The sequence below is a fragment of the Eurytemora carolleeae genome, unplaced genomic scaffold (assembly GCF_000591075.1).
Source record: "Eurytemora carolleeae unplaced genomic scaffold, Eaff_2.0 scaffold806, whole genome shotgun sequence".
Taxonomy (NCBI): domain Eukaryota; kingdom Metazoa; phylum Arthropoda; class Copepoda; order Calanoida; family Temoridae; genus Eurytemora; species Eurytemora carolleeae.
The window spans coordinates 1-22,338 of record NW_019396801.1 but is presented as its reverse complement, the minus strand read 5'-3'; the positions used below and the strand labels follow the sequence as shown (position 1 = coordinate 22,338).

The window sequence follows — 22,338 nt, the reverse complement described above, 5'->3', positions numbered from 1 at the left end:
AGAAATAATAATAATAAGAAAAAAATCTGAACTCGAGAACGAAGACGACAGTATCCTTGTTCTCCCTGTATTCCTTTTTCCCTAGATCTTGGATAGACAAAATTCAATTCTTAAATATTTGATATATGTGCATTAAACATACTGTTCTATTTTGCACTAATATTAGGTTCAAATATTTACATTCTCAGAATTTCCACTCCCAAGGCTCAAATAAGACGAGTTCTCTGATTCCCCCTGGATAGTTTCAGTAATCCGTCATACATCATCAAACACTCAAACATATAGCTAGGCTAGATTCAAAACTTGCAGAGTCTTAACTTATAAAGAAAGTACCCTTAAAGGGACTGTACGCGTATTTTCAAGTGACCCCCTGTGCAAAAATAGAAATGCCAGATTTACAAAAGTATACTTAGCAGAAAACTTTAGAATGAGATAGCCTTAATCCCGATCACTTAATCTGAGTATTCAATGGACACACTTTTGATTTTCTTCTTAAACCGTTCTTTCTTGGATATGGTAGAGAAAAATCTAAAACCGGTTTTTTAAATTAGAGAGTCCCTCCCGCTTCTGTATATTAATCTTAAATGGCGCGCAAAATATCAAATTTATCGGCTTCATATACTCGACTCTTATTGGTTGAATTTTATACACTTTTCAGGATACAAGTACAAGATTAGGTTAGTCTCAATGTTAAGAAAAAGAGAGGCTCAAGCATTAATCTTTCTCCGTTGCTTCTTGTTAACAAGAAATGCTCAAGCCACTTTCTCAGAAAACCCGCAAATGAAAATAAACAGTTTAAAGAAACAAAAACAATGATATTTAATTAATACTTGATCAGACAAAGCTTTCAAGGGTACCGTTGTAAATCGGGAAAAGTCATCTTTGCAATGGAGGGTCACTTGAAATTATGATTACGGTAAGCTCTAAAAAGAAACTTTTTGGGGTCTATCATTTCTTAGATTTTAATTCAAGAATAGAATTAGAAGTAATATAAAATAAAATTTTACTACAAATTTTTGGTATACACAAAACAACTTTAACCCATTCATTAAATTTGGTTTCCAATAATGGGTTTAAATACGGGAACCTGTCTTCAGGGTTTGGGCTCTTTTGTCTGCGAGATATTAGTTTTATATTAACATTTTTATTCAATTATAAAACATTAGAAAACAAATAAGTAATCAGAATTTATACTTACATTATGCGCTTTTAAGTAAAAACTAAAAATAGTTAATAGTTTGTATACTAAACCCACTCAAGTACGTAACAATAAGGAAAAAAATTAATTACAGCTTGTAGAGAAATAACAATTTGAATTTAGAATTTGAGATTTTTTGTTATAAAATCATCTCACATGATAGACAGTTTTTTTCTCTTTCTTCATAATCTGATATAATTTTCGAGATGGATATTTTAGCAACCTTTTATTCAAATATTTTTCTAGATTTTGTTTTAGCCCAATTTCAGTTTAGTTTTACAATTTTGGAAAGGAATGGAGTCTTTGCCGCGATCACAAATTCTCCATTCCTTATATCTTTGCTTGCAACCTGATGGTGTACAGCTTTGATATTTCAAAATTAGTTTATTCATAGTTTGAAATATCTCAAGTCTGCTATATTGGGTTGCAAAGATATAGGGATTAGAAAATCAGAGTTTGTGGCAAAGACTCAATTTTTTTGCGATCTTCTGGTGGATTTTTATTAAATTATGTTAGTTATGTTTTAGTATTCTAATTTAAGAAGTGATTTAACCTATTAGATTTAAGACCTATTAGATTTAAGACCTATTAGATTTGCACCATGTTGCCAAAATCATATCTTCTTCTTATCCACAGCCACTGCCAAAAGTGCCAAATACGCAGCATATATTCTTATACATATATTTTTAAACATATATTTTTATACATATGTTTTTATACATATTTTGGTCTTTTTTTCAATAAAAGATTTTGTCGTATATGTTAAAAAATTAAAATTAAAATATGAGAAGTTGTGACTGTTAAATATTTGGAAAGCATGAGTTAATATAAAATCTGAATCTAATTGAAAAAAAACAATGTAAAGACACCACAAACTAGACAGTATGCTATATTACTGGTACAACTTTAGGACATCGTAACTCCTCAGATTTTGATTGTATACCAAGAAAATGAGGAAAGAAAATTTATCCGATATCATAAGAAAGTCAAAATATTTTTGTTCTTCTCTAAAGATCTTGAATAAGAAAAGTTATGATGGAAAACATTCGAATCGTTGAAATGTACTTTAGTTCGACGTGATGGAGCAACTTTATATATATATATATATATATATATATATGTATACGATGTTACAACGTGACATGGGATGATTGAATAATAATCTGAAAGTGTGTGCCAGGTTTACTACATGAGAAAATCAATATCAACTATACATGGATTAGATAGAGAAACCAAGCATATTCTACTTTAAACAAAACCATATCAAACATTAATATAGCACGCCAAACTAAAGAAAGTTTTACTAAAAACATGAATTTAATCAGATACTTCTTTTATTTGAGAGCTATTGAGAAGACCAAACTTGTTTTGAACTTATGACTAAATAATTCGTTTTTCTCATAATTGTGTGCGTAAATTAAAAAATAATAAAGAAGCTGCGAGGTAACCAGTAATATAAAGTACAGTTTTCACTTTTTTGAAGAATGATCAGTTCCTTTTAAAAACGACGAAGAAAAACGAGAAACGAAACGGTCATTTCTGAAAAGGATTGTTTTTTAAAAAGTTCGTCGTTTTGTTAACGAAAGTTGGTCGTTTTTAACATTTGACATTAGTTAACGATCCTAAGCGACGACCTGTCGTTACAACGACTCTTCGTTAACGATTCATTAGCAACATTTCTTTTAACTAACAATCGTTTTTATAAAATCGTTTTTCGTATTTTGAAAGGTCAAAACGAGTGGTTCGTTATAAAAAGCTAACGTTAGTTTTTAAAAACGAAACGATAATTTTTAGGCAAAACACGATCGATTTTTTCGATCGTTTTTAAAACGATTAACTTAAGCCTAGCCTAGACTCTAGTCCAGTGTGATAGTGTTGACAAAATATATTTAATAATAAATACTTCATCAAATACTATCAAAGGGACTGTCAATGATAGTTTTAGTGAATCTACATTTAAAGAGCTGCATGCCTGATTCACAACGATATTCTGTATCCGTGCAACAACAAAGAAGATAACTTCGTTTTTTAATCTGGAAAAGTGTTTGATTCTGACAATTTTCTTTCTTGTTATTTTAAGCAACATGTTTAAAGGGTTCCGATGCCCGTCTTTAAATAGAGGGTCAATTGAGATTACGTCAACAGCTCCTTTAAAGATGGTTGATCGACCTTCCGTTTGTTTTCCGAAATTTTCCATGAAAATCCAAATAGCAAATATCCACACGAAACAGTGATTTTTTAACTAGAGAAAATAAGCTTACAAAGCTTGCTCTCTAAACATAATATTTGTTAGTGTTTGATTGGTCTCATTGTTAATAATTGGAGGGGGGTGGAGGGTGGGGGGGTTGCTCGTAATAAGGGGAGAGGTCATTCATCGGAGTTCAACGCCATGAACAGAATACAGACAGCTATTAAAACGTATAATGCTTGATCTTTTAAGCACCATGTAGATATTGAACTCAAAGTTTTATCTTACTAACTATTTATTTTGTAACCCTAAACATTCAAGGTTTAGAACTAACTACAGCGGGCTAGTTTCTGCCTTCAATTTAGAATGAAATATTTTGGCGCAATTCCAGGTTATAAAAACCATCAATAGAGAGACAAAATTGGCGTGGTAGATCTGGACAATAATTGGCTCAGAAGAGCAAATCAAATTGATAAAATGCCATAAGACTCCACCAACAACGAAAAAAAAAGTTATTAAAAATGAAGCTATAGATCTAAAAGTTCTAAAATGTAGGTACACATGGATCTATAGTCTATGACTAAACAAAATATAAGTTAGTAAGTAAAGTGAGTTAGTAAGTGAGTTAGTAAGTGAGTTAGTAAGTGAGTTAGTAAGTGAGTTAGTTTATTAGAAAATCCCAAATCCCATACCTACATCCTGGATTTTTGTGAACCCTCTATAGTAACCAACAATTCAAACAATATATATATATTTATATTAAATAGAATAGTATAGGCAATTATTTACTTGTGAATATCGTGTTATATTTACCAAACGAGAGTAAACAAAGCTTAACATAAAATAATATTTTGTAAACAGGAGATCCTACATAATACTAGATAGAGTTGGATAGTAATCGTAATCGTAATCGTAATAATCAAAGATGTAATGCAAAGAAAGTTATTTCAGAAGTGAACGCATCTTTTGTACTACAGTGTACTGTCTCTGGGCGGTAATGTAAACACAAGACGGATGTTATCGCCTGACATGGGATCTATTTTTCACATAAAAAAATCAATGAAATATTCTGGTCTTAGGAAACTATTATGTGAATTATCAAAATTATCAAATTTAATGCTTTTAACCTCCTCGGATACTAAACGAACACTGATGCATCTATTCTTGTTTTATAAATTCCGTCCAAAGAGAACTGGTTTCAATATGTACGCAGAGTATACGCGACCGCAATTAACTTTCCTTGCATTAAACCCTTGGTAATAATGTTCTTTTGGGATCGTTGTAAGGGGTGATCTGTAAAGAAACTGATTAATCGTATAAAATTCTAATTTTCAAATCTTTACATCATTGTAACCGGATGTTTTAGACCTTAAAAAAATTGGATCTTGATTTCCAATATGCTTTACACCATCAGGTTGCAAAGATAAAGGGTTTCGAAAGTTGGAGTGGGAGTCGAGTAAATCAGTTCCTTTTAAGACAAAGGAGAAAAGAATAAAACTGAATGGATAAATCAAAGAATGATAACAAATTATGAGAAGCTACGTGTGCGATTTTGTATGTGTGAAACATATTTCTTTTGTCGAATGATAAAAATTCAAAACTTTTTTGTTGTTCTCTTTTTAAAGTAACATGCAAGATTTCAATCTTACGGGAATTTTACATTACCTGATTTGGCTATTTCACAGATGCTTTAATTTTCAGAAAAAATGGCATGTAATTTCTCCCAACTTAACAGGACCAGGAGTATTGGGAGGAAGCGACATCTATCAGAAGAGGAACAGTTCTTTAGAAAGGTAATATCAAACTTCTCTTCTCCGAAAATAATTGGAAACAGTAAAATTTAATCAATATTATTTGTTCAATTTGAAAGATTTGAAATAATGATTAATTGAAGATTTAAGAGCTAGATCTCGAAGTGTTGGTAAGCTAGAAGCGGGGTTCTCAGGAGGCAGAGAGAGGATACTAAAGTAAGCAGTAGAAATTTTTAAATTTTTTAATGATAACCAGAGTTTAAAGCGGCCCCACTTTATAGGGTCATAAATTTATCTTTTTAAAACAACTTTTAAATATAACAAATATTTTTTTACTTTATTTTGGCTCTTTTTAACCTATCCTTGGTCATGTAACTTTCCTGGGCCCCTTTATTTTCATTCTAGAGCTTTTAGAGCTTAAAAAAATAAGTCAAAAACGTTTAAAACTGAAAACTTAAAATAAAACTAACAAAAATTGCATGATTTTATGGTTTTTAAACAAATTCACGTAAATAATTAAAAAAATCATGTGCGTCAATGATTTATTAAGAAATCTTTTAAAGATTATTTTTTATTATTTTCTGGAAAAAACTAGTATTACAAAAAACAGTTTTTAAAGTCATATTCACCCCTGTTTCAACTGTCCAGAAACCTCAGTCTATTTCTCTCTATCTCATTTTCCAATTAGAGATCACTTGTCTTATTAGCAATAAAAAGTGAATGAAATTGTTTATTTATAATAATAATTTTTCTTCAGGAATAGATAGTTGTCCTGAGATGGAATTTAAAGAATTTAAGCCGCGGTTTGAATCCGCCAAAACCCGGTTTAAATTTAGCGCCGGCTTAAATCTTGAAACATTTTATACAATTTTAAGTGAAACCAACCAATATTTAAACCGCGTCTTAAATTTAAACCGCCGCTCAAATTCTTCAAATTCGGCCAATGATCTTTAAAGGAACTGTAAGAGTAATTTTTGTTATATTTTATAAATAAAAAATTACATACTTACATAATTTCCAAGGATAGCGTTGTCCGATTTACAACGCTATCCTTGAAAGCTTTGTCTGATCAAGTATGAATGAAATATGCATTATTTTTTTTCTTTAAACTGTTTACTTTCATTTCTCTGGGTTCTCTACGAAAGTAACTTGCACATAATTCTTGCTTAGGAGAAACTTTCCAAGTCAAAAAACGACGGTATCCTTCACATTTTGATTAGATTAAGGTTTCAAGGGTACCGTTGTAGGTCGGGCATTGCAATTTTTGCACGGAGGGCCACTTGAAATTACGCTTACAGTCCCTTTAATGGGTAGATCAATACATAATCATAAGCATGTTTTTTTTTCTCCAATTTCATGAAACTTAAGATGTAAATATAATTTAATTGATCGTAATAATGAATTAGTTTTCATTTTTATCTTCGTTTTTATAATCGATCTCAATCATTCTACATTTACCAACAAATCGAATAATCAATTATTTTTAAATTATTTATTTTCAAGGTTGAAACAACTTCGTCAGAATGCGCAGACAAACTACCAGGTTAAATAAACATTATTTATTTTTCATTTGTTTAAATTTAAAAATACAGGTATTCCCACTTTGCATAGCCATTGAGTGTCAAATATGATATGATCTTTGTTTTTTTATCTTTATTCTTCAATAACTATCTTTATAATCTTTAATACGTAATAACTATCTAAGGATGTATAATATTGATAACTATCAAAGGTTGTGTGTCAAAAAATTGTACTTTTTAAAAGCTTTGAATTCGTGAAATCATTTTTTGTTACTAAATAGCTATCAAAGCTTAAAGAAGATATTTAAGTTGTCTTTCGATTGTTATGTTTATTAAGTCCCCTGCACTAACTTTATCCGCTGATTGATCTTTAATCCATAATATACACTGATTGGTGTTTACCAAAGTTTCAATAAATATTTTAATTAAAAATTAAAGTATTTAGCAACAAAGTTAATGATTCTCATATTTTCTGTGTTTTTGACAACAACAAATTCTTTCAACATTTGATTGAAATTCTTTTAAAAATCATGAAAATAAGAGAAATGTTAAAAATACAAATGTTTAGACGATTACTGCTGGAATGCAACCGGAAGTTAGGAAACCCCTGAGAGTTGCATTTACTCCTTTAGATCAGGTTTGTCCAGACTTTAAAAAAAAATCCGAAATCAATTTTTTTTAAAAATCCATTATTTTTTCATGAAAAGGGTAATATTGGCTTAAATTCTCCATTTTGTTTTTACCTTTATCAAAATTTCTTTTAAACCTAAAACCAGCAGAGGCGGGGAGGGGGGGGGTGTCATAATCTACTGAAAATAATAACAAAACACTTTAAATTACGTCTTTACGGTCCCTTTAAGAGGGGGAATGTTGAAAACTGAACGGACAAATTTGAAATTATTTATTTTCTTTTTCTCGTTAAAAATATATTTACACGACTAAACTTAAATAAAATCAAAGTATGGATAAATAACTTCAACTTTCTCTTTTCAAACTTTAAAATAATTTTCTGCAAAAGATTATTTGAAATATCCACAGTGAGACTAATTATATTGTGGAATAATAAGACGATATTCAATCAATCCCATGTGTATTTCATGTTGTCGAAATTAGAATCGTTAAGCTTGAAACTTATTATGTGAAATGGGTTTTATGTTCATGTTTTATGTTCATTGAATTGTTTGAATGTAACGGTCATCTCCTTATTCCAGATTTTGACATGATATGTTAGTGTAAAATAGATTTAGATTTAAGTAAAGTAAATGGTTATTATAAACATTTACACTCTTAAAAACCTCAAAATGAGGTGCAATGAGCAAGATATCGACGTTTTTGAATATAAAAAAAATTACAAATTGTCTTCCTTTGTTTCTGATGACCAACCGAAAGTTTAAAGCGTTGACATTTTAGACCAAGCTAAGCACTGTCAAGGTTCTGACAAGTTCCTCGCTCAAGATTTGAGGCAAATCAGTCAATGGGTTGCTGGGATATGATCGGACATACAAACAAACAAACAGAGATTGCTACTTTATAAATATACTAGCTTGGGAACCCAGATCTGCCCAGGTTACTAAAAGTTACTCCGACGTTTACCCGCACTTGAACGATTTTACCGAGAAAAGAAATTTTCGCTTTTAAAGTCGACCCATTTAACATAGAATCTCAAAACCAAGCTAAGAAAATTCCTGTGTGTCTCCCTAGTTCACCAATCGAAATTTGAGACAAATCGGTCCAGGGGTTCCTGAGTTACGATCGGACAAAAAAAAACACCCGAACAGAGATTACAACTTTATATATATATATATGCCGTACCTTTTCTTAGAGTGAGAAACTTCCCAAACCCAAGACTGTTGATGCTCAACAAATCCTGGAGGAGGATGAAGAGGAGGAGGAAGAGGATGAACCGGAACCAGATGGTATGTTTATCATTTATTTGAAGGAAATCATATAAAAATCTTTTTTTTCATGGAGATTTTTTGTGGATTTTTAACCCTTCTATTCTTTTTTTTCTAATTCTTGGGACACAAAATTTTTAATCGAATTTTTGTAGAGGTACTTTTTCTAATTCTCTGATTTTTTTGTCGAAAAGTCAATAAAATTTTAATAGTTAAAAAAAAACAAAGTTGTAGGCCTTAATTACTGTCAGCCAACTAGTACAAACTTTATTACAAATAACAAATATGCGCATTTGCCCCAATTGATAATATAGGATAGTCTAGAGGTTTTAATCCTCTAATTTAATAATTAAGTCAAAAAAAAGTGTTTTCTGTCGAGCTTTGGATTTTTTTTTTATGAAAGGGAAACACCGAACGTACAATCAGATTGCAATTTTAATCAATTATTGTTAATTTTTTGATACTTATACCACAATCTCAAATTTTCTAATCCCTATATCTTTGAGGCCTCATTGTGTAAACCATTGATATTTCAAATTTAGATTTTTATCTAATAGAATTCATAGTTTGACTCGACATTGGATTGCAAAGATATTGGGATTAGAAAAATTGAAAGGAACTGAGTTTTTATCAAAAACTAAAATTGTCTAATCCCTTTATCTTTACAATCTGATGATGTAAACCCTTGATATTTCAAACTTATATTATTTGGTCTAACAGAATTCATAGTTTGAAATATCAAAGATCTACGACATTGGGTAGGAAAGATATAGAGATTAGAAAAGTAGAGTTTGTTACAAAAACTCAGTTCCTTTGTGGCAAAGACTCAAATAGTGAAATATACTTTAACTTTAGGTAGCTGAATTTTATATCAAGATTAATAATAATAATAATAATAATGATGATAAGATAGATGGTCCAGATATTGATAATAACAATAATAATGATGATACTTTAGATGGTCCAGATGAACTGGAGGAGGGTGAAACCTGGGATAGTAAGGTATTTAAATTTATTTGATCTTTTACAAAAATTAAATGACATTACAGAAAATAGTTTTGTAAAAGGTATTAAAATTGAAATTTTCATAATTGAATATGTTCTTTCTAGACTCTAGAAACAGAAAATATAAATTGTAAATACCTTTAATTTAAAGTGACTGTGAACCTAATGTCAATTGTCTCTACATTTATAAAGTGGCATGTCCTATTTATAACGGTGCCCTTTAAACCATCAACTGTGTAACAATGAATAAGATTTCTATAAAAATATTAAATTTTTACAAATTCCTTAATTTTCATTAAAACAAACAAGGAGTCCTTCATTGTTTTTACTAATAATATATGATTTAAAGAGTATACATAGATATGATTTTGACTCTGTACACAGAGGCTTGAAATTCTTTAAAAAACGCCTCTAGAAAAATTGGAGTTAATTAATGTCGAAATATTCTAGATACTTTCCTTTGATGTTCTCGAAAAAGAGGCAATAAAAAGTTATAAAAAAAAATATTGTTAAAGGGGTTGTCGTTGTAATTTGAAGTACCCCTCCAATTAAAGAGGGGTTTACCCGATCCACAACGGTACCCTCTTAAGCTTAATCTGATCAATAATGTGGCAGATATCTCCAGCTTGACAATTCTTAAGTTTGGAAAATTTTCCTCCAACAGTATTATTCCCTTGTTTTAATATTTATACTCCCTACAATTATTGTTATTGAACTTTGCAATATTTTTATCCTTTTAGAAAACCCTCGTTTTAATATGGAACGTTTTGGTTCATTTTGGTTCGCGGTATTTTTTCATAAATGGCATAGTGGAAGAAAGTTTAAAATTAATTTTTTTTTACAATTGACCTTGAGTCAAAAATATATGAAAAAAACGAACCAAAACGTTTAACAACACTTCCATATATCAATTGCAATAAATATATAGGTTAAAAAAATGACAAAAAGAACATTTGTAACATTTGTAACATTTGTAACATTTGTAACATTTGTAACATTTGTAACATTTGTAACATTTGTAACATTCTTTTTTAATTTTGATGTTTTTGTTAGATGACGTTCATCCTGGCAACAATTGGATATGCTGTTGGTTTAGGAAACATTTGGCGATTTCCATATCTAGCGCAGAAAAACGGCGGAGGTAAACGGTGCTTAACATAAACATATTAGAAAAACGGCGGAGGTAAACGGTGTTTAACATAAACATATTAGAAAAACGGCGGAGGTAAACGGTGTTTAACATAAACATATTAGAAAAACGGCGGAGGTAAACGGTGCTTAACATAAACATATTAGAAAAACGGCGGAGGTAAACTAACATAAACATATTAGAAAAACGGCGGAGGTAAACGGTGTTTAACATAAACATATTAGAAAAATGGTGAAGGTAAACGGTGTTTAAGGTAAACATATTAGAAAAACGGTGGAAGTAAACGGTGCTTAACATAAACATACTAGAAAAACGGCGGAGGTAAACGGTGCTTAACATAAACATACTAGAAAAATGGTGTTTAACATAAACATATTAGAAAAACAGCGGAGGTAAACGGTGTTTAACATAAACATATGAGAAAGACGGCAGAGGTAAACGCTGTTCAACATAAAAATATTAGAAAAACGGCGGAGATAAACGGTGCTTAACATAAACATATTAGAAAAACGGCGGAGATAACCGGTGTTTAGCATAAACATATTAGAAAAACGACGGAGATAAACGGTGCTTAACATAAACATATTAGAAAAACGGCGGTGATAAACTGTGTTTAACATATACATATTTTTTAGTGAAAATTATCATATATGTCGTTATGTGATTTAAGATATAATTTTTTCTTAAACTTTGTTAATAAAAACTCTTAAATTGGGGAGACATAGTTAATAACATATGTTTTTTTGGCAATGGCTCTCCAAAAACGTGTTAATTTCTAAAGGGGGGGGGTTGACGACTATTCAACGTTTAGCTTTTTTAAAGGGAAGAAAACAGATTTAAAGGAAAGAACTTTTTCTCAAAACCCAGTTGTTGAATTTCATTGTTGAGAACCTTAGTTCGTGCATGAATTGGTTAAAAACAAAAAATGATGATTTTTTGAGACTTCGTAAATGACATTTATACAAATCATATTATGCGTTTTCAGTCATTCATGATTGATAACTTTTCTTATTATAATTTTAGTCAGTAATTTAGTTTCAATCTCTTTTGTAAAGAAAATAAAAGTTAGATATCCCTAGTTTATTAAAACGAATAAAATTTTAGATTTAAAGGGACTTTTAGCGTAAAGTTCGATTCACAACGGTACCCCTTAAAGATTTGTCTGATCAACTATGAATTAGATATCTATGTTTATGTTTTTGAAAAATGATTATTTTTAGTCGAGTGTTCTCTACAAAAGTGACTTGCGCATTTCTATTGCAGGAAAGCATAGAGAAATGATCAAAATAAAACAATTTAACCCAAGAAAAAGAGCAAAATTTTCCATTATATGCTTATATAAAGGTTTCAAGGGTACCGTTGTGAATAGTCATCTTGTATGGAGGGTCACTTGAAATTACGCTGAAAATAAGAAACCTGAAAGCAACGTGAATTGGTGATATACTATTTTGTATTCTAATTCATAAAGGTTAAAGGTTTGGTAATGTTTACATTTTAGGTGCGTTCCTGATCCCCTACTTCATTGCCCTGATAACACTAGGAAATCTATTATACGTTTAATTTATACAAAATAAAAATATAATCACCCCAACCCCCAACCCCCCTCCGACTAAAAATCTCTTATTTTGCCGAATCTGTTAAGCATCAATGTATATTTATTTTCCTATATACCACATTTTTAGAAAACGAAAAACACTAGACTGGGACCAAGAAACCCCTTTTCTGAAAACCACCTCTGAATAGCTAAAATATACTCATGATTGCTAAAAGTCTTGTATTGCACCTGTTTTTTTGGCAAACCCTGTCAATTTTAAAATGCGATATCCAGAGAAAAGAGTTTTAGTTTGTAAACTTTTATATTGTTTAATGTAATTTTGCTTTAGAAAAATATAAATGATAAATAATAAAAAACAAAATATTTGATGTTTTTGAATTTTTCTTTTTAAAATATTGCTGAACTCCTCGCGGCAAAATTTATTACATTGGATTTTTCTTTTTTTTCAGGTTTACGAGGTAATTTGACATAAATTAATTTTTTTAAAAATAAAATACCTTTTGCATTAATCTTTTTTGAAATTTTGTTTGTTCAGATAAAACCTCCAGAAAAAATTCTCTTATTTTGCCGAATCTTTTAGCATCTTCAATGTTTATTCATTTCCCTATAAATATTAACTAAACATTTGATGCGGGAATTTCCCTTTTTTTTAAATGTTTGGACCATTCGCACTAAAATTCATTACATCGGATGATCGGATTATTCCTATTTAGGTTTACCTTGTAATTTGACATAAAATAATTCTTTTTTTGCTAGACTGAGAAATACTTTTTGCATTAATCTTTTATAAAAGTTGATGTGTTCAGAGAAAAATCTAATTTTAGCACTAAAATAGCAATGAGAGCCACAATTCAATAGAGAATAAACGGGAAAATATTAAAATTTTATCTTTAGACCATATTTGTTAAAAATTATATCATCTCAAGGGGTGCTGATCTCTCTAAAGATTGATTAAAAAGTAATAAAATTGAATCATTGCCACAAACGCAAAATTTCTAATCCCTATATCTTTGCCGTCTGATGATTAGAACATCTGAGTTTGTGACAAGGACTCAATTTCTTAGCTGTAAGTCCACTAGAAGATTTAATGGTTTTACGCGGGAAGATTTTCCTGTTTAAAAGTCAGTAAATCTTTAAATTAGACCCCATCTTTAGTTTACTTTACTTAATTTACTTTACTTTACTTTAAACTTTCATTTCTTAGGCTAAACCTTTTAAATGATAAAAATTGTATCTTATCTACCCTACAAACACTTTTTATGGCTTTTTATCAAAGAGGAAAGCTTGACTTAGTTTAATTTGATACAACCAAAGGTCAAACCTTTTAAATCCCGAGATCTAGTAGTTTCACGAATATTTTGTCGTCCAAAGGATTAAATCAAGTTTTCTTGGATATCCCGTAGTAAGTAGGGATAAATAAATCGGAAGGAATTAAGAACATATCCTGAAATTAAAATTTTTTTTTGTGGATATCAAGATCAAATGTTGTAGATTAGCAACAGTTATCAGAGGTCCTCAGCAGCCGGAACTTTTGAGTGGATATTGATAATCTTAATTTGAGGATTAATTCTTGATTCCTCTATTAAAGTTATCCCTGCAGGGTATGACCATAACAGAAAATCGACGAAATTTTAGTTAATTCTTAGATCTGCATGAGATGAAAATCAATTACTTGATCCCCAGATTCACAACATTAAAGTTTGGACCTCAGAACGTATTTAGCGCTATAGAAATTATGGCGAAAAACTTAATTGGAATTCCCCAGACCCCCCTCGATCATTTCTCTTGTCAATGAATAATAGATGAAAACCAGGACTTCCGATGTTCATTCTTGAGCTCGCTATCGGTCAACGCTTGCGGAAAGGATCTATCGGAGTCTGGAAACAGGTAAAAATTGGATTTTTTACGCAGCAGTTTTTTTTAAAAACTTATGCCATGGCCTTGATTTTATCTCAATAGGTCTTTAGATAAATGTGCTATGCTTCTGTGAGTCAACATTTTCCGTCGATTTGAATATATAAAGTAGTAATCTCTCTGTTTATCTGTTTGTCATTATTTGTACGTCCAATCATAACTATGAACCCCTCAGATTTTAATATATAAAGTAGTAATCTCTCTGTTTATCTGTTTGTCATTATTTGTACGTCCAATCATAACTATGAACCCTTCAGATTTTTTTTGGAGAAATTGCGGTCTCTAACTTGGTTACAACTTCTACGTTGAGTAGGTTGATTTTTATAAGGAAAACTTAGTTTGCAGACGAAGCTGGGTTTCCAAGCTAGCAAAATATCATGGTAAAGATCTAATCTCTTCAATGATTTAGCATATCTCTGTGTAATCTAAAACTATTTTGTAGATGGAATTTCAAATATTTGCACCAACAATATTTTACCAGTTTAAATACTTAATATATAAAGATCTCGTTTGCATCCAATATACGGGACTAAATGATTGGCAAATAGAGACACAGGTTCACGGGCAGCCGTAGTACATTTGAATTTCCGAGCCGGGTCCACCTTTACGGTCCCAGTTTGTACTGTATCGCCCGGACTTTGGATAAATAAAGCAGACACTCAATAGGACTAGCCGGTGCAACAAGGTTGACGTGGTCAGACTTTAGGTTGAATTTACTTTTACTAAAGGGTCACAGGTGTGTGGGTTTATAGTTTCATGAAATATAACACTAAATAAATTAAGTACAGCCGTCTTTGTAGTCTCATTCTTTTTGCAGGTAACCCTGTATGTTTAAAATGTTTTAGATATGTTGAATTTAAACATTTTAATGATTTAAATTAATTTAATTTTCGCGTGGAAGTGTTGTTTAACTGTAATAATAACTGTGTAAAATAATGTTGATAGAGATCTGAACATGAAATATATTTTGTAAATGTAAAATACAATGAAAAGTATAACAATGGGGTATGACAGGGTATTTAAAAAGGCAGAGAAACCAAGAAATCTGAACAAAATTTTAATTCTTAAAGGACCTAAATACTCGCCACAGACTCTATTTTTATATTTATATTATATTTGCAACTATTAGAAACTTCATCTATTTATTATATCTAGCAAAATTTATTGGTTGAAATATAAAAGATCTACAACCTCATGTTGTAAAACAACCTCATGTTGTAAAAATGTGAGGATTAAACCATTAGAATTAGAGGCGAGTATCGGAGTATTCATTTTCTATGTCATTTCTGTTTTAATTTGTTTAAATATATAATATATATATTTGATTTTCTTGGTCTATATTTGGTGCAAAGGTTTTGGCTACTATTGCATGTTACATAATTTTGGGCTATATTGGGTACATGCGTTTCGGCTACATTTACTTGATAAGTCTGGGCTATATTGGGTACATAAGTTTTGCAATTTTGGTGCATAAGTTGGAGCTTTATTTAGTACATGAATTGGGAATTTTTTTGAATTTTAGTTTCGGCAACGTTTGGCACTAAAGTTGGACTATGTTTGGTTCCTAAATTTGGGCTAAATTTGGCACTTGAGTTCGGGCTTTAAAAGTGTTAATTTCTGTGAATTTCTCTATTGCGCAAGTTACTTTCGCAGAAAACCCGCAAATGAAAATAAACATTAAAAGAAACTGAACATTTTCTAATTCTAAGGGTACCATTGTAAATCGAACATTGCAATTTTTGCATTTAAAGTCTCTTGAAATTACGCCTGATCAGTCCCTTTAAGAAAAATAAAATGTCGTTTAGCTAAAACCACATTTACTCTGCTGATTGGCTGTATGACTCTACAAAAAGAATAAAATGATTCCTCTAAAACTTTAAGTTTCTGCCAGTTGTAAGTCTGAAGTATAAACAACAATGTCACGGCTGGTAAAGAATTAAATCTGTATGATAAAGCTCTTCGCTTATATACATTTATATGTTAGCTATAGCTGGACCAAGTTTTAAGTAAACCTCCATTTAAAGTGTGGGCATGTCTGATTCACAACACTACAAGCCTAAAAGCTCTGTAAAGTGTGGGTTTGTCTGATTCACAACACTACAAGCCTAAAAGCTCTGTAAAGTGTGGGCATGTCTGATTCACAACACTACAAGCCTAAAAGCTCTGTAAAGAATGTTTCTCTTTGAAAACTGTTTACTTTCTATTGTGGGCTCTCTATTAAAGTAAAGTGCACACTTTTGCTGCAGAAACAATGAAGGAAATATCAGAATAAAACATTTCCAATAAAGAAAAAGACAATATCTTAGATACTATTAATTCTATGAGATGTAATAGCACCGTTATGAATGAGGCGTGTTCCATTTTAAATGTAATAAGGTCTCTTTATATTACAACGTTATAGTTCCATTAGAATAGATAATTGTAACTCAGAGGTAATCTTTCCGCACCGGGAGGCCATAGTTGGCAAAAGAGCTTTTCAACAAAATAAAATTACAGAAAAGTAAAAAAAGGAATTACCAAAGTTAAACACATCATATCATATTAAAAAAATGAATGAAATACTACTTTTTTTGCCTACAAAGACGCTAAAAAATTCCAATATTGGTGTTTTCGAAGCAAGAAGTTTTCGAACTGAAGACATATAAACCAAAAATGTTTTTGCCGCATTTTTAAAACCTGTTCGAAAGGGTTAACTTATCTTCAAAAATTTTAAAGTTTTGTTATTTGCAGCTCTAAAATTTTTATCTTATGCTGACAAAGTTAAGTAATGCATTAAATATGTAGATTGTAGAGTTATATTTATATATATATATATACATATATATATATAGGGCTCTTGAACTGGAAAATTTAATATTTAAAAAGGTTCTCAGGAAATTAATTTGAGAAACTTTCTAATCTTTTTTTTTCTTTTCTAACGAACACAAGTCCCTCTTGGAAAGTTTAAAGCTGGGCTTCTAGTCATCGGAATTAAATATTTTATAGCTTTTTTGAAAGCCTTTGACAAAGAAAAAGCAGATTGCTTTGAAAATAAATTTTGCAAAATTATTTTTACAATTATTTGAACAGAGTCCTGAAAGTTAATTTTCACTTTAAAATTTTTATTTCAATGCGCTCAATAGTTTTGCATATTTAAAATTTGAATATTTTAAATTTAAATATTTGAAATTTGAATATTTGAAATTTGAATATTTGAAATTTGAATAATTTCGTATTTTCTTCAATTTTTGTTTTAACATTTTTTTTCTAAATAACAGGATTTCGGATTTTGCAATGAATGTTTGGATTTTTGCATGTATGCAAATCTTTAAATCATTCACCTTGCTATTAATAGTATTGAAATAAGTTACTATTCTATAATTGAATGTTTTATTCATAGTAACTACTCCCGCTGCCGTTTACCCGCACTTGGTCGATTTTACAGGGAAACTAAATTTTCGCTTGAAAAGTGGACCCTCTCAAGAAAATTCCCATGGTTCTCCCAAGTTCCCCGATTTGGGGCAAATCGGTCAGGGATTTATGAGCCCCCCCCTTCACCTACCAAATCGGTCAGGAATCTATGAGCCCCCCCTACACCTACCAAATCGGTCAGGGATTTATGAGCCCCCCTACACCTACCAAATCGGTCAGGAATCTATGAGCCCCCCCTACACCTACCAAAAAATGTGTATAATTTAAATGATTTTTTTTAAGATTGGTTTTGACCATTTCTATATAACAATGTTATCACCATAGAATTCTTTAAAATGAGAGAAAGGGAGCGCCAAGTATAATGAGAGAATGGGGGGGGGGGAGCGCCAAGTACCACCAGTTTAAGGTTAACTTAAAAAATTTCCGACAAGTATCTAATAAGAATAATCTATGTAAAAAAGTCACAGGAAAAAGAGGTTCTGAAAAAAACCTTGAAATAAAAACTTTGGTAAATAATCCCAATTATCTAGAGTCCTAGGACAAAATGTCACTACAAAGTAAAGTCCTGAGTTTTATATTCCTGGGACTTTTTCCCAAAGACTTTTTATTTCAAGGACTTTTTTTCCATAGGCTGTTTTTAGTCCCAAAATTTGGGACTTTATTTACAAAAACTTTTTTTCAAAGAACTTTTTTGGCGGTTAACATCTATTACATACTTTACACTTTACTAAATTTTCTGTTAGGATATTGTATTTTACAATATATAACCCTCAGGTGTTTTCTTGGTAAAATAGTATTTATACTGAATTTTAAACACTGTGCAAGTAGAAAAAAGTATTTTGAAAGGCTTTCAGAATATTTTCTCGAATATATATTGATATATTGACTAGATTACTTTAACATTATGAAATATTTTTTTTTCTCTCTTGGACTTTCTCGTATATTGGTATAGATTTTATTTGGTCCTAATTCTAATTAATATAGATAGATAGATAGATAAATAGTTATATAGATAGATAAATATTGGATATAAAGTTGAATAGATGTATAGATAACTAGCAAGATAGATAGATAGATAGATAAGAAGTTACATAGATAGATATATATTGGATATATAGTTGGATAGATAGAAAGATAGATAGATAGATAGATAGATAGATAGATAGATAGATAGATAGATAGATAGATAGATAGATATGATAGTTAATACATATGCTCGTTTAGTCCGCTGAACTTTAGCACTCTGTGGTGATGAATAGGTGTACTAATTAGCATTATGCAAGGCCCTCAAATTATAATGAGTTGGTTTAGCTCTCTGGTCTCTATTTTATTACCAAATAATCAGGGTTTGATGGAGCCTTGGAGCGTGTTTGATCCATAATCTACGGACTCATGGTTCAAGTCCCTTTAACTGCAAAAATCAAGAACTGATAAACATTCAGCGTTACTGATGAGGCCTTATAGGACATATCACTGTATCTATAATATATATAGAAGGGAGCTAAACCATGTTTATTGACTGATGAGGTTCTAGAGATCTGAATCAATTTGTATTAATAATTATGAAAACTGAGGAGCTGCTCTGATTATTGCTCGATAGTGGAATAGAAATATAGATAGATATCTAGTTAGATAGATAAATAGTGAGATAGATTAATAGATAGATAGATAAATAGATAGATAGATAGATAGATAGATAAACTGTCATATAACTTTCAATGGTTTCATGACTCAATATAACGGAAAAGTAGAGAATACAGTAAAGTGCAAGTTCCTTTACTACAACAATTTACACTCAACACAAATACACTACAGTACAAATATACTACAATACAAATATACTACAATACAAATATACTACAGTACAAATATACTACAGTACAAATATACTACAATACAAATATACTACAGTACAAATATACTACAGTACAAATATACTACAGTACAAATATACTACAGTACAAATATACTACAGTACATATACACTACAATACAAATATACTACAGTACAAATATACTACAATACAAATATACTACAATACAAATACACTACAGTACAAATATACTACAATACAAATATACTACAGTACAAATACACTACAATACAAACATACTACAGTACTAATATACTACAATACAAATATACTACAGTACAAATATACTACAGTACAAATATACTACAATACAAATACACTACAGTACAAATATACTACAATACAAATATACCACAATTCAAATATATTACAATACAAATATACTACAGTACAAATATACAACAGTACAAATACACCACAATACAAATACACTACAATACAAATACACTACAATACAAATATACTACAGTACAAATATACTACAATACAAATATACTACAATACAAATATACTACAGTACAAATATACTACAATACAAATATACTACTATACAAATATTCTACAGTACAAATATACTACAGTACAAATACACTACAATACAAATACACTACAGTACAAATATACTACAATACAAATACACTACAATACAAATACACTACAGTACAAATATACTACAATACAAATACATAAAAAAGAAATCTATTCTGGTATAAATCACAAAAATAATTAATTTACAATTATTTCATATCTATATATATAAATTTTCATTAGTTATCCATAAATCAAATATGTACATTGTACTCAGAAACTGGCAAGAAATGCCTTTCATTAAAAATTCATGATTTTACATGAAAAATATTTGTTTTTTAAATATGACACATCACACAATATTTGCGGTGAACATGTAGGATTAATTTAATAGTTGTACTACAGTATTAAAGCAATATCATATTAAGAGACAGAACTGATAGTGAAAATATCTAAAAAAATACTTAATAAACCCCCTTTTCCTTTCCCAGGAAAAAACAGCATAATGAAAAAAAAACAAAGATTAAGGCACCTTGTCAACCTTATCTGATCTACGGCAGTAGTTAGGCTCGGAGACGAAGGGTGTCTGTGTGTGTGTATATGGTGTATTAAGTGCTATATGGATTGAACTATAAGCTCAATAAACTAACGTTCAATTATCTTTTTTTTTATTTTACGATAAGAGCGAGCTCTTAAATTTCCTCAGGGTCAGGATTCATGAATCGCTAAATTGCAAAACAGGGTGGACTTCGTCACTTCTTGCCCCCCCCCCCAGCGGGGGGCAAGACTTCTTAATGGAGGGGCATGCCCCCCCCTTATTCAGGCTAGGGGGGGCTGGCCCCCTGGCCCCCCCTAGTTGCGCGCCTGCACTACAATACAAATACACTACAGTACAAATTCACTACAACATAAATACGCTACAGTACAAATTCACTACAACATAAATACGCTACAGTACAAATTCACTACAACATAAATACGCTACAGTACAAATACACTACAGTACAAATACACTACAGTACAAATACACTACAGTACAAATACACTACAACACAAATACACTACAACACAAATACGCTACAGTACAAATTCACTACAACACAAATATACTACAGTACAAATACACTTCAACACAAATACACTACAACACAAATACACTTCAACACAAATACACTACAATACAAATATACTACAATACAAATACACTACAATACAAATACACTACAGTACAAATACACTACAGTACAAATACACTACAGTACAAATATACTACAATACAAATACACCGCAATACAAATACACTACAACACAAATACACTACAATACAAATACACCACAAAAAAAATTCATTACAACACAAATACAACCTAGGTTAAAAAATAAAATTTTAGAAGTAAAGCAAAATTTTTACAAAATTATGCAAAATTATATGTTTAATATTAAAGAAAAAGATATTCGCCCTATTTTCTACTATTGTATTTTACAATGTAAACTTTGTGTGAATTCAAGATTGCAACAAACTCTGCAAATTCAGTAGAAGGATTTAAGTTTACAATACACTACCTTGGTTGTATAAACATAATCCTATTCTTTAAATTTAGTTTAAAACAAGATATATTTACAGTAAAGCTGTTGTTTTCTTTTTAGTGCGGATACAGGATTTAAGTGAGGGGGGGGGGCAAGATTTTTTTTGACTTAAAAGACTCAAAAAGAGTCAAAATTAATGACTAAAGACTAAAAAACTAGATTTTTAACTTTTCACACATTATAGTTTATTAAGACAATTATTTTTCCTGTTTTGCACTAGGGTTTCTTTCCCTTAAGCATGTTATTGAGAAGCTATTCTGAAAATAGGAACAAAAAATTCCAAATTCGGGGGGGGGGCTACACCCCTCCCCTGAATTCTGTCCCCCCGAACCCCTGTATCCGCCCCTGTTTGTTTTATTTACTGGTTACCCAACAAAAATAGTTATTTGTTGCAAATAAAACATTTGTTTGTTAAAACTATTAGTAAGAAGTTATAAAAAGGCTTCTAAGAAAGAAAAATCTACGAAAATTTTGTTTTTTTGCAGAGTACAATAAAAATTGGTAACTTGAAAAGCAATAGTTAAAGCTAAAATTGTTACTAGAAAAGGGGCGCGAAGCAGTTAATAAAGCCTAGTTATTCAAAATTTGGTATTTATATTTCTAAATTATTGCAGATATCTCCCTACTTGGGAGGTCTGGGTTTGGCCAGCGCAGCTGTGGCTTTCAATGTGGCTCTCTACTACAATACTATCATTGCCTGGTGTCTCAAATATCTAGTTCAGGTAACCACCACTAGATGTCTCAAATATCTAGTTCAGGTAA

At 30.5% G+C, this 22,338-nt stretch overlaps 1 protein-coding gene across 1 annotated transcript; it reads left to right on the top strand.

Annotated features, from left to right (window-relative positions):
• Window positions 1-5,092: 5,092 nt before the first annotated feature.
• Window positions 5,093-22,298, top strand: LOC111708810 (sodium-dependent neutral amino acid transporter B(0)AT2; the record flags this gene model as incomplete). Its single annotated transcript, XM_023482305.1, has 10 exons — window positions 5,093-5,099; window positions 5,281-5,353; window positions 6,641-6,680; window positions 7,226-7,294; window positions 8,480-8,573; window positions 9,511-9,554; window positions 10,611-10,698; window positions 12,206-12,247; window positions 14,076-14,149; window positions 22,191-22,298. Coding segments are annotated over exons 1-10 (639 nt in total), but the record flags the coding sequence as incomplete, so codon positions are not given.
• Between the last annotated feature and the right edge of the window lie 40 nt (window positions 22,299-22,338).